Source organism: Procambarus clarkii, chromosome 90, assembly GCF_040958095.1.
Source record: "Procambarus clarkii isolate CNS0578487 chromosome 90, FALCON_Pclarkii_2.0, whole genome shotgun sequence".
Lineage (NCBI taxonomy): Eukaryota > Metazoa > Arthropoda > Malacostraca > Decapoda > Cambaridae > Procambarus > Procambarus clarkii.
The window spans coordinates 8,861,100-8,874,245 of record NC_091239.1 but is presented as its reverse complement, the minus strand read 5'-3'; the positions used below and the strand labels follow the sequence as shown (position 1 = coordinate 8,874,245).

The 13,146-nt window shown below is 37.8% G+C and overlaps 1 protein-coding gene across 12 annotated transcripts in view; it reads left to right on the top strand.

Moving 5' to 3' along the window:
- LOC123746533 (sex-lethal homolog) overlaps positions 1-13,146 on the top strand; it is a 109,762-nt gene that overhangs the window by 44,994 nt on the left and 51,622 nt on the right. For 7 of the 12 annotated variants that reach the window (XR_006771517.2, XM_069318305.1, XM_045728092.2 and 4 more), the window contains exons 3-5: positions 2,707-2,885; positions 5,384-5,497; positions 8,231-8,403. Coding sequence is in view for 11 of the 12 variants with exons in the window: in XM_069318305.1 (XP_069174406.1) it covers positions 2,707-2,885; positions 5,384-5,497; positions 8,231-8,403 (466 nt within the window). In the remaining variant the exon portion in view is untranslated. The remainder of the gene's footprint in view (positions 1-2,706; positions 2,886-5,383; positions 5,498-8,230; positions 8,404-13,146) is intronic. The other 5 variants (XM_069318306.1, XM_045728088.2, XM_045728094.2 and 2 more) reach the window with 2 other exon arrangements.

Here is a 13,146-nt window from a genome sequence, read left to right as displayed (position 1 = left end):
GTAGGACTGAAATTGGGGAATGATAAACAAGAAAAAAAATGGATTTGAAAAAAATAGATAAGGCTGAGTTTGTAAATTGAATTTTATATGCTTGAAATATGCAAATATCTCTTATAAAAAGCATATTACACCTTACTAAAGAACATAATTGTTACTTAATTGTGTAAAGAAAATTGTAGAATTGGTGCGAGTTAGTTGTAAGGAAGCCGGTTGGCCGAGCGGACAGCACGCTGGACTTGTGATCCTGTGGTCTTGGGTTTGATCCCAGGTGCTGGCGAGAAACTATGGGCAGAGTTTCTTTCACCCTATGCCCCTGTTACCTAGCAGTAAAATAGGTACTTGGGTGTTAGTCAGCTGTCACGGGCTGCTTCCTGGGGGTGGAGGCCTGGTCGTGGACCTGGCCGCGGGGACACTAAAGCCCCGAAATCATCTCAAGATAAGTGGGAGCGATTGTTGGCTACGTTGCTGCTGGTTTCGGGGATTTTTACTTGGGAGTGACATTTGGGTCTGTCAGTAACGGATGGCAGCATTTATAGAGTCCTTGCATGTACTGTATTTTGAAGGGCAGGATTTAGTCAAACTTTATATGAATTGAAAATGTTGTCACCTACAGTATAATGTAGTTAATACATTTTTGTCATATTAATGGGACAGTAACTGTTACCTTCTGCAGGGAAGAAGTTAAGCATGATTCTTAAAGCTAAGGCTCCTTTCATTGTGGGGAGGTGTAGTCTGTTGATCATTTTTATTTTTTATATTAGTGTTACTTGATTTAGAGATATATATAAAGATATACATGCTATAATACTTGGCTACTGTTAAATTCACAAATTGGCATTTCATGCATCGAAGTGTTTGAATTGAGGACAGACAGATGAGGGTCATTTGTGTCCAAGTTTGGCTTCCTTCATGTGGTGTGGGTTAAACAAGAAGTTTAATTCATCAAAGTCTGCTGGGAAAATTTTAAATGTAGTTTAAACTTTTTTAGGTAGTAATTCATTATGTAGTTTCTTCATATGAAACGATGGAACATTTACTGTACTGTACATTCAAATATTTTGATACGAAAAATTAAATGCACAGCAATGAGTACCTGCACCAACTTTAATTTATTAAAAAGAAAAAAATTCTTTGGCATACTGCAAGCCACTCATGTCTGGGTTCACTTGGGGTGAATGTTTAGGGGGGGTTGGGGTCACTGCACACATTCACCGGTGATGGAAGAATGTCGTGTTGGGAGTTAGGCCTTAGTGTTTCATCACTAGTGAGGGAAGACTTAAGTCTCACAATTCCCACCATTTTCCATTTTTCTTACTTTGCCTCTTGAAATTGAAAGGTCTCACCCTTACTTCCCTTTTAGATTAACCTTATCCTCTTGCTTAAAACATCGTATTTTGGCATAAAAATTCCCAACATCTAAGATGTGATAATAATCGTAGCGGCTTGTAAAATTTATGTGATGTCTGTTTTCTATTTGTGGGTATACGGTTAAGTTAGGTTTTGGCAAAATGGTACATTATTTTAGTGATGTGAATGCTTTGAGAGAATGACCTGCTAAGATTTCCAAGCACCATCACCACCAGCAATATAAGATTCCCAAGCACCGTCATCCACCAGCAATATAAGATTCCCAAGCACCGTCATCCACCAGCAATATAAGATTCCCAAGCACCGTCATCCACCAGCAATATAAGATTCCCAAGCACCATCATCCACCAGCAATATAAGATTCCCAAGCACCGTTATCCACCAGCAATATAAGATTCCCAAGCACCATCATCCACCAGCAATATAAGATTCCCAAGCACCGTTATCCACCAGCAATATAAGATTCCCAAGCACCATCATCCACCAGCAATATAAGATTCCCAAGCACCATCATCCACCAGCAATATAAGATTCCCAAGCACCATCATCCACCAGCAATATAAGATTCCCAAGCACCGTCATCCACCAGCAATATAAGATTCCCAAGCACCATCATCCACCAGCACTATAAGATTCCCAAGCACCGTCATCCACCAGCAATATAAGATTCCCAAGCACCATCATCCACCAGCAATATAAGATTCCCAAGCACCATCACCACCAGCAACCCATTCACCATATGGCCATACCCATATTCCAAGGTCTCCATCTCCAACTGCACCTACACCACCACCTGTATTCATACACTAACCCCAACTGTGGCATCCACACATTCATTCTCCATCCTTTTGTATATCCACATGTAAAACCTGCATATACAGTATATATATATATATATGTTTACAATGGGGGTGTGGCTCTTTTTTATTTTTAAGAATATTCATGATATTGCTTGTATTGTGAGATGGCACCTGGCATAAAGACCAGAGATATTGTACAGTACTGTACCTCTTTTCATCAGATAAGGTCGAAATACATATAGGCAGTATATTTTTGTAAATATACAGTGATGTTATATATGTATATGCAAGCATATTTCATTATCTTAAACTAAATATTTTCTAATTTGTATTTCTATAAATTATAGTTTTTACATTTCTCTGATTTTAATTAAATATTTTTTCTTCAGTTGCTAAATATGGTTTAATATTTACTGTTTCAATTATTTTAATTATGCCTGTAATACGCTCATAATTTCTTTTAGTTTATTTTGTTTAATTTTAAGATTTATCAAAATGGCATTTATTTTTACCTTCTCCTTACACTTGGCCATCCCAGCAGACTGGCTATTCGTTTGGCTTCGGCTTTGTGGAGTACCAGAAGCCCGAAGATGCCGCTAAAGCCATTCTGCAGTTGAATAATCTTCCCGTGCAGCATAAACGCATCAAGGTCTCGTACGCACGGCCGCCGGGCGAAGACATAAAGGAAACTAATCTCTATATTCAGAATATTCCCAGGTGAGTGTCGTGAAGATATTACGTAAAATATTACGTATTAAAATATTTTTACATAAGTATTATTGAAGTTTAATAACCATTAACATTAACGATATTTATAATTATTCATCACATTAAATGTTCATCTTTTCTGTTAATTCTGATGAAAACGATAGGTATGCAAACTGGAGTTAGGCAAGGTTAGGTTACTCTAACAGATAATTAGTTTGAAGTAGGTAAATAATTTAAGGAATCAACTACACAAGCAGCTGAAAAAATATAATGCTATTGAGTTGTCAAGGCAGCCACATGTAATTTATGTATTATTTATCTATACTTTGCCTTAACTGTACAGTACTTAAGTATGCATGTTTATTAGATAATGAATAATTATAAGTTAAATCTATTACACACTGAAACTTATTTTAAGAAGTAAACATTATTAATCCAAATTTAAGGAAATCTCTTTAAAGAAAAATGGTAATACAGGTAGTTACTTGTGGGTACTTACATGATGAGAACTATGTTCATGGTGTCCTATCTTCCCAGCCCTCATTGTCACACAACACTTTGAAACTACTGACAGTTTTGGCCTCTACCACCACCTTACCTAATTTGTTCCAGTCGTCTACCACTCTGTGAAAGTGAATTTTCTTGTATTTCTTCGGCAGCTTTGTTTAGTTATCAAAACGTGAGTGTTATCACAAGTCAAGCCTGGCCCCGGGCCGGGCTTGGGGAGTAGAAGAACTCGCAGAACCCCATCAAGCAGGTATCAAGCAGGTATCATGTCCACTTGTTCTTGAAGTTCCAGGTCTCAGGAATTCTTCACTATCAGTTTTATCAATTCCCTTTACTATTTTGTATGTAATGATCATATCGCCTATTTTTCTTCTATTGTCTAGTTTGCCATATTTAATGCCTCTAACCTCGCCTAGTAGAAATTTTCATCCACACTTCGGTGGAAAAATTCCATTCATCTGGGTTGTGGGGGTCTCGAACTGTGGACCCCATGCGATAAGAGCATATGGGTCATAGTCCAGTCAGTAGTGTTGCCCTCACACGCGTGGGGTCCATGGTTTGAGGCCCATACAGCTCAGGTGAATGGAATCTCTCCTGGTAGCTCTTGTCATTCAGGTCCAGGAGCCATTTATTTACATATCTTTGCACCATTTCAAGTTGATGTGCTTCTTATTCCTGCTTTGGTCTAATAAAGGTCATGAAAAATATCTTTAGTATATCTCTTAACTCTTGGGCCTGCTTTTTTACTTTTGGATATATGATGCAACTCTACACTATTGCCAGTTTCTTTTAATAGTTCTATCTAATTTGACCAGTTGTGGATTGAAGTAACCTCCTCCAACTCTTCCATTAGTTCCGTTCATTCCACTAGTTCATATTGTGTCTGTGGTCTATCCCCACCCACATCAATAAATAATTTTTTTTATAAAAATAATAATAAATATATTTTCAAAATTCATAGATTTCTTCAACATTATTTTTATTTTTCATTTTTTTTTCACATTTATTTTTCAAAATGTTGTAATACAGTCAACCTCCAAAATTAGGATGATATAGTTCTGGGCCTAAGACAGATTCGTGAATAATCCAGATTTCCAAATAATTGCCTTTTATGGGAGAGCTTTAGGGAGCCAACTTGGTGGCTCGGTAAATGACGTAGTAAAATCTGTAGGACTGAAAGAGTGATAGATTTTATTCACTTGAGCCAGTAGACCTTTTGCGGTTCTATTATTATTATGTTCTTAAGCCTCGGAAGCCATTTCATCACAAATCGGATACAATTCAGTGCAGCCTATTAATAAAATTGTCACCTTGCCTTACAATGTAATATGTACACCTGTTGCATGTAAATCTGTTCCTGGCACAGCTTAAAAAAAAAAAAAAGTCTTCCAACCCCTTCTTTGCTGGGACTCCATCTGAGAATGTCATCCTGGCATGGTCTCACTGGTGAGAAAGGCTAATTTGTTATTCGACATTAACACCACTGTGCCACTGTTTATAGCTGACATCCCCACACTGCACAAGAACAAAATTTTCCCTCTAATTTTGTTAAAGGGAATTTTCTGGTCATGGGTGGGGTAAAAATCTGATGACTTTGCTATTGAAGTCTGAAAGTCAGGAGATTCACAAGCGTTCATTCAACATTTGCCGAGCTCCGCCATGGGGCAGGAGTTGCCGTGAAGATATTTGTATATATTTATTTCTGTATATCTGATTTGTTTTCTCTGCTTTATTACAATAATATTATTGTGCACTGGTGTCACTTGAAAAATTTTTATAGTAAAAATGTGTGGACCATCAGAATGCTCAAATACAGTATATTCGTGTCACTAATATGCGCACAGTATTAAATGCTTAGAACACAAACATACAGCTTTTGCTCTTATTACAATATGTACTGTACGCACACATTTTATTTAGCACAACATTTTCAAAACAAAAAGTCAACTTTTTATATAAAGGGTTTTTGTATTAATTTCTATATTTTGTTTGTCTTACAGATCATACACGCTAGATCAACTAGAAGAATTGTTTGCAGTATATGGGCAAATTGTCCAGAAAAATCTTCTAAAGGATAAAGTGACAGGACTGCCACGAGGTGTTGGTTTTGTCAGGTAAATACCGAGTGTTTTCCCTTATATTTACAATACACCTCTACCTGTAAAAAGTGTGTGTGTGTAATATGTACACAGTTTATATGAAGAGTCAACCCGTTCTCGCACTTTCGTATAGTCAATATTGACTTATTAAATACGTGCATATGTGACATACTAAACATACTAGTTGACCTTGAAAAGCTTCAACCTAGCCTTCTTAGTATGTTAAGATAAGCATCTTATTGCTTCGTAATTACAATTATTACTTAACCTATACCTATAATAGGTTAAGTAATAATTGTAATTACGAAGCAATAAGATGCTTATCTTAACATACTAAGAAGGTTTAGGTATGGTCGGTGTTTTCTATGAAGCTTTTCAAGGTAAACTAGTATGTTTAGTATGTCACATATGCACGTTTTTAATAAGTCAATATTGACTGTAATAAAGTGCGAGAACGGGTTGGAAGAGTAGTACTAGTACTTGTGAAGTTATATATATATATATAATTTTTTGGGGTTGACATTTCCTGGGAACTTCCCTGAGCTTACACAATAGGATGTACTAGTGTATGACATCTCTGTAAACACTATGCACCTGCTCACCTAATTGTACTCGTTTAATTGTGCTTGTAGGGGTTGAGCTTCGGCTCTTCAGTCTCGCCTCTCCTCTGACGATCGACCGGTAATTACCTAAATGTAGTTACAGGATGAGAGCTACACTTGTGGTGCCCTGTCTTACCAGTACTCTTTATCACATGACACTTAAAACTTCTGGTGGTTTTGGCATCCACCACCTCACTTGTTCCAATCATCTACCACTGTTTGCAGAGTGAAAAACTACACTTGAAACTACAAGCTGATATTAATATAGTTTTTGATTGAGCAGCAGAGAATAACATGATGTTCAACAGTGATAAATTTCAGTGATAAATATTGGAGGGCCAGGTCCTAAATTACTCCAGTAAAATAACAGCTTACTGGAGTGAATGATATGGAAGGAAATCCAGGATAGAGCCAGTGTAGAGTAGAGGTGTCATAGGCACAATCAGAGAGCACTGTCTGAACATCAGAGGTCCTCGGTTGTTCAATATCCTACCGGCGAGTACAAAAAATGTTGTTGGAACAAAAATAGAAGTCTTCAAGAAAAAAGTGGACACTTTTCTGCAAGTAGTGCCGGATCAATCGGGTTGTAGTGAATATGTGGGCCTGTGGGCTGCTCTAAGCAATTGCGTGTTGAACCAAGCTCTCACAAGTTAAGCCAGGCTCAGGGCCAGGCTTGGGGAGTAGTAGTTGGGGATAGTTGTAGGGACTGTTGATAGGGACTTTTTTCTATTAATGCATCCTGCTGTGGCTGGCCATTTATTTGCATGTGTCTTGCCTTTATTCCACATTGGCTTCGTTCAGGATATCTTTCTCTGATCCTGCAGTGATGAAGAAGCACCTCAAGGTATGATTGACTTTCACCTAAAGTTCTCTTCTCTGAGGATTTGGTGTCTTGCTGAGACAAGACTTTTTGTGTCAGATCTACCAGAGTAGTGCTTCGTATATTTATCAGTGAAGCGAGACATGGAGATGGGAATGACATAGTGTTGCTTATATGCTGCACTTACTCCGGCTTTGTGGGGTCTGGAATTCAACCCTTCTTGCTGGGTTTTACCCATATTGTGTGATATTGCATTATCAATTCTAGTATTACGAGCCTTTCTATTTGCACTGTACAGGCTTTTGTATTTTTTATTGTAGACATCTGATCATTCCTATGATATTGTTCAGCAGGGAATCAAGTTCCTGAGCATCTGGAAAATTATTTCCCTCACTTATGTTGCTGCCCGAGTGCTTTGTTGTGTTTTTAATGGTGATGAGTATACCTCTTGCCTTTCAGCTCTGCCTGTTGGGTCCTCAGTATTTCACGTTTGGATGTGCCACATTTGGTGTCGCTGGATCTCTGTTTTGGCCGAACCTTCTTTGATGTTGATGGTTTAATAGACAGCTTGTTGTTTGCTGGCTACCACAGCTCATTACAGGCCTGTGCAAACGTGGCTGCCTTTGCCATGGAAATGGGTTCAACTTTTTTTTTTTTTTTCAAGATGCTCTGATGGTATTGCATTTAGAGGCATGTGTTTAGTCTCTGTCTTGGTCTGTAATTTCCTGCCTGATTTGCTTGTTGGCCTTCCAGCCTCCTCCACTGCTTAAGGCTCTTGAAGAACTGGAGGTGTTGGGACTAATTCGCAACCCTTATGTGTCCTGTCCTACACTGTGTGTTAAGGACTTTCTTGTGAGTGGGAGGGCTTCCTTGCGGCTTTTTAGAGCAGGTTTTGGGTGTTTGATTGCCTTTGTGTACTGCCTTGGGTCCTTCTACAACTTTGTTGAGTTCTGGCACTTTCCAATGGTTGCCTTTTCTGGAGTCCTCTAGTTAGTCCTTTAGTAAAGTAAGGAGTCCTTTCTTTACCAGTTACTGGAGTCAGATCCACAGTAAGTTACCTTGACTAGGTTTTGAAAATCATTGTTCTTGTGGGTCAATCTTTGTTCATGTAATTCATGTAATGGTAGATTTTAGTATAATTTCAGGTCTAGTAGTTTTTTATAATAAATAGAACTTTGTAATTTGCATAATAAATTCAGCTCATTTGGTTACAGTAATGATAATAACTTGAGTTAAAGTATTGTACTCTAGTAGGATAACTCCCAAGAATATTAATTAAAGTTTGTCAATTTCTACTGTGAACTTTATGAAACGTGAAAATTTCAGGTTTGACAAGAAATCTCAAGCGGAGGCAGCAATTGTGGGCATGAACGGCGTGGTGCCTGAGGGCGGGACAGAACCTCTAGTGGTCAAAGTTGCAGAAGAACATGGTAAAATGAAAGCTGCATATTATGCTGGTTATCACGCAGGACTTAGTAACACGAGAGGTGGAAGCACTGGTAAGTGCTCTTCTTACTGAAGTAATGACCAAATAATGAGTCTTGTAATTAATGCATTCATCTAAAGAACTAAAAGCAAAGCTAATTTTTCGTTTGTTTTCTTTCACTTTTTATTTTACACGTATAATTCCTAATTATATGACTTTCAAAAGCACTACAGTTTTCATTCTTTTCATCAAAGAATGGCTTTATTATTGATGATAAAATTTAATTACAGGGCTCAAGTATTGTTTGAAAGTTTCTTGTCCAACATGGCAAGTGTTTCAATTTTTTTTTATTGCAGGAATTGGTAGTTACCTATAACTTGAATAGAATGCTGTGTGTGTGGTGTATGTGTGAGTGTAATTACTGGAGTGTAGTTACAGGAAGAGCTAAGCTCACGGTGTCCCAGTTTCCTTGTACGTAGAGAATTTTATAATGTCCTCTGGTGTTGCACCATTGCTCTTCTCTTGTCATTTATTCCTTATGTTCGCCACTACCATTTTTTTTTACGTTTTCTTAATTTGCCCATGTGCTTTGTTCTCGAAGTGATGGGTTTCAAGAATTCATCTATATGACATTCATGGGGAATAAATATATTTTATTTTTTGTCTTTCAATTTTGACGGGATTAGTATCTACATTCTTTTCTTGTTTTCCTTTATTATTTTTCATCTGACAGCTATTTACTAGTTTCATGAGTTCTTTAAAAAAAATCTTTCTTGTAATTCCTAATTTTTTTCTTTTACCATTTTGTATGTATTACTGTTTTACTTATTATAATTCACTTTCTTGTAATACCTGGTATTTTGATGTTATTGTTATGATCCGAATAAGTTCTTAATTACTCCTAGTCACATTTATTATTGTTATACTGATTATCCTCGTCTTAGACACCTGGCTTCAGGGATTAAATATTGTCGTGAATTTAAAAACAAATGAGGAGGTAATTTTATGAATCAAAATGGACTACCCAAAGCAAGAGACTGTGGTATTTTAATATTTTAGACAAGACAATCGCTGCCAAATAAAAGAATGGGGAGTAATTTTTGGATGCTTTCATAATGTAGCTAATATTGGTAGTCAATCACATCCTAATATATTCCTAAACTCAAGTAGTTTAGAAGTTATATTATTGGAACAAAGGGGAAGTACACTAACATGGGAATTTGCTGGTTCACCTTGATAAATCCAGTCTGTAATACAGTCCCACAGCTCTCACTACACCGTCTTTCATCTCCTCCTTTAGGACATGCCTCTGGTATCTTATCAAATCCTATTTAACACATCTTAAATGAACACTTGTTACTGCACCTCAGTTGCTCCAGACTACGTCATCGTCAAATATTTTAGAAACTGGTTTGCTGAACCATCACGAATATCTAATGGTCTCGTTGATGTGGGAGGTTAGGGTCCCTGCTCACATGTTCACACTCCGGATTAAACCTTTGTTCAAATCTCTTGTTACATTATATAGGAAAACAAACAATTGCTACGTGTTCTAATTTGAGTCTCTCATAACATCTTGTGGGCAGTGTGTTTACCATTTGTCCATCCATGTGCTTGAAGGCTAATCTGCTTTGATGTGATCCTCTAGTGACAGTTTACCGTAAAGAATCTACCCTAAATCTTGATTTACGTGCTGAATATCATCCATTAACCATATGTTTATCTATGTCCCTAATTTCATTTACTGGTAGATCTTCTAATTGCTCGCAGTATCTTAGTATCATCTATAAATATGCTCCTACAACTGTATCCCTGCAGCTATAAATATGCTCCTACAACTGTATCCCTGCAGCTATAAATATGCTCCTACAACTGTATCCCTGCAGCTATAAATATGCTCCTACAACTATCCCTGCAGGTAGATAATTTACATATACCATGAACTTTATGGCTGCTAGATGAGACCCTTGTACAACCTGCCTAGTGACAATTATCTATAGTATAATTTATGTTATCTAATTACAAATTTTTGTACCTGTTAGAAAGTCCTCCAACCATAGAAATAATCTTTACATACTCCTTTCAAATAATCTTAACTTCCAGGCCAATCTCTTACGTGGGACTTCATTGAATGCTTTTGATAGGTCAAGATAAATACAATCTCCTTAACCAACTCATTTTGCTGAATCTCAGTGGCTTGCCATACATGCTAATCAAATTTGCTATTTATGAATACTGCCTGTTTATTACATAATTTCTTTCTAAGTATTTCACCATACAAGTTTGTCTTCAGTAGTGATTTGGCTACTACACCAATCAGTGGTACTTTTCTGTAGTATCCTATCTATCACTTTTATAGATTTAAATAAGATTTTTCCAAGTGCCTGTTTGTTTTCCTGTTTGTAAGGATTGTTGAAAAGTAGTAATCAGAACTTGGAACACTGAGTGTGGTTAAGTTCAGGCTATAAATTTGCTGGATTATACCCTTGTTCACCTCAGTATTGACACCTAAACTTCACCTGATGGCAAACTAATATTTGACACACAACCATCTAATATCACCTCTCATCCAGCCTATAAATCAAGGAGTTATGAGGGGCAACAAAAAAGGTTGTGCACCAAAGCTGTGCCATACAAAGTGGTTCTTGTGCAGGCGATGAGTCACAATAACGTGGCTAAAGTATGATGACCAGACCACACACTAGAATGTGAAGGGACGACGACGTTTCGGTCCGTCCTGGACTATTCTCAAGTCGATCGACTTGAGAATGGTCCAGGACAGACCGAAACGTTGTCGTCCCTTCACATTCTAGTGTGTGGTCTGGTCATCAAAGTGGTTCTTCCTTGAGGAAGATGAGGATGACGACTTGGATACCAGGGCACAAAAATAAACTTGAACATTTGAAGAAATAAAAGAAGCCATTTAAAATTGGCCTGAAGGTTGGAGTGAGGTTAAGGAGTCCTCTGTAGAGAGTTGGTTAAGATCCTAACAGTTTGCAGGCGATGAGTCGCAATAACGTGGCTAAATTATGTTGACCAGACCACACACTAGAAGGTGAAGGGACGACGACGTTTCAGTTCGTCCTGGACCATTCTCAAATCGATTGTGACTTGAATCGACTTGAGAATGGTCCAGGACGGACTGAAACGTTGTTGCCCTTCACCTTCTAGTGTGTGGTCTGGTCAACATTCCTAACAGTTTCACTTAGTAAGATGAAAGAAGCAGACCTAGAGCTTTAAAGGATTTATTGATGAGATCCATGGTATTTTCCAACCAGCTGGTCAGGATTTAGAAAGGGTTGTAAATGCAAATAATCCAGGGTTATAGTATGTATGCTGCCTAAACATGAGATTGTACTGGTGAGGTGTAGGACGACAGAGGTAGTAAGAGAGAGGGGGGAAGCAATGCTGCAAACAACAAAATTCAGTGATGTTACTGTATTGGTAAACTAATTAATTGTCTCCAAGAGTGAAAGTCAAGATACTTGATGTTTCTCCAGTACTTCTGGGAGGCCAATGAGCTAATGAAAAAAAGGAGACAAGTCAAATTGCTCAAATTTGGTAAGGTCTGAAAGTCAAAGACCTTCAACCAGTAAACCCTCAGCAGCTTGGGAAGGGAGGGGGGTTTAAACCGAGTTTATCACTTACTCGTTCAGTAAGTTTATGATTAGATTAGGTCATGTACAGATTTTAAGCTCTTCACCGATTTAAAAAGCTGTTAACCACACCAAGGTAAGTTGACATTTCTCTTATTGCCAGTCTGTCTTAATTATTTCAATGCAGATGCTGCCAAATAATGCAAATTAATGTTTGATGTGAGGAAATTCAAATTAAGTTTGTGGTAAAAAAAGAATTCATTAGTGTATTTTGAAATCGTAAAAATTTTGGGTTCATGATTTGAATCCTTGTTTGAGAAGGATTGGGGTCTGCCTTATATGATCTAAATTAGTAAACTGAGTTAGTATTACCATTCTCACCTTTTTCCAAGGAACTTTCTCTCGGTAACACTCCTAGCTGTAGACCCTGGAACAACCGAGACAGTAAAAATACTGGACTCTGAGGCTTGTCCCAGAGAGACAAGAATCATTGCTATCTGTCTTGCCTATCTAAATGTAGGGGTTGTTCCTTTTCTTTCAGAGGATCACACTCGTTTTGTCCTTTATGGTCAAGAATGAATCCACTTGTGGTTAATGAAGGGTTTGCCTTGATAGAGGTGTATCATGCTTTCTGTCCTATGGCGGCGTTCAATGCCAAGCATTATGGGGTTATCCATCAAGTGATTTGATTTAGCCAGCCTGATGCGTATTGGTGTCCATATATGTTGACGGTAGTATTTGGGGTAGGGGTTTCTGGCACTCGAGTAGTGCGTTAGCTGCTTGTCATCTGGATTTTCTACGTCCTAATTGGACCTGCGTTGTGCTGGGGTATTTTTCTGGTCACAGTTTTTCCTTGTACCCAGTGTTTTTGGTACTCGACCCCAGTGGTTAGCCCTCCAGCTTTGGAGGGTCTTTTTTTTCTATCTTATTAATATATTAATTTTTGCAAAAAGCTGGTTTTACTTTCGAGGTACCTGCCCAGAAATCAAGCATTGAATGTAATTTCTTCTAGTCACCACTACGAAGTTGCCGGGAGATCATTTCAACACGTTCTTCTTTTCGGGATACTTCTGTCAGTGGCATTTGTGTTCTTTTTTGTTGGGGGGAATTAACAAGTTGTGTACTTGATAACGCCTTGACTTGATAATGGTCAAGGACAGAGTGAAACACCGTTTCTTCATTTACTGGTGTGTTGGTTCGTCATTGCATATTCAGCCATG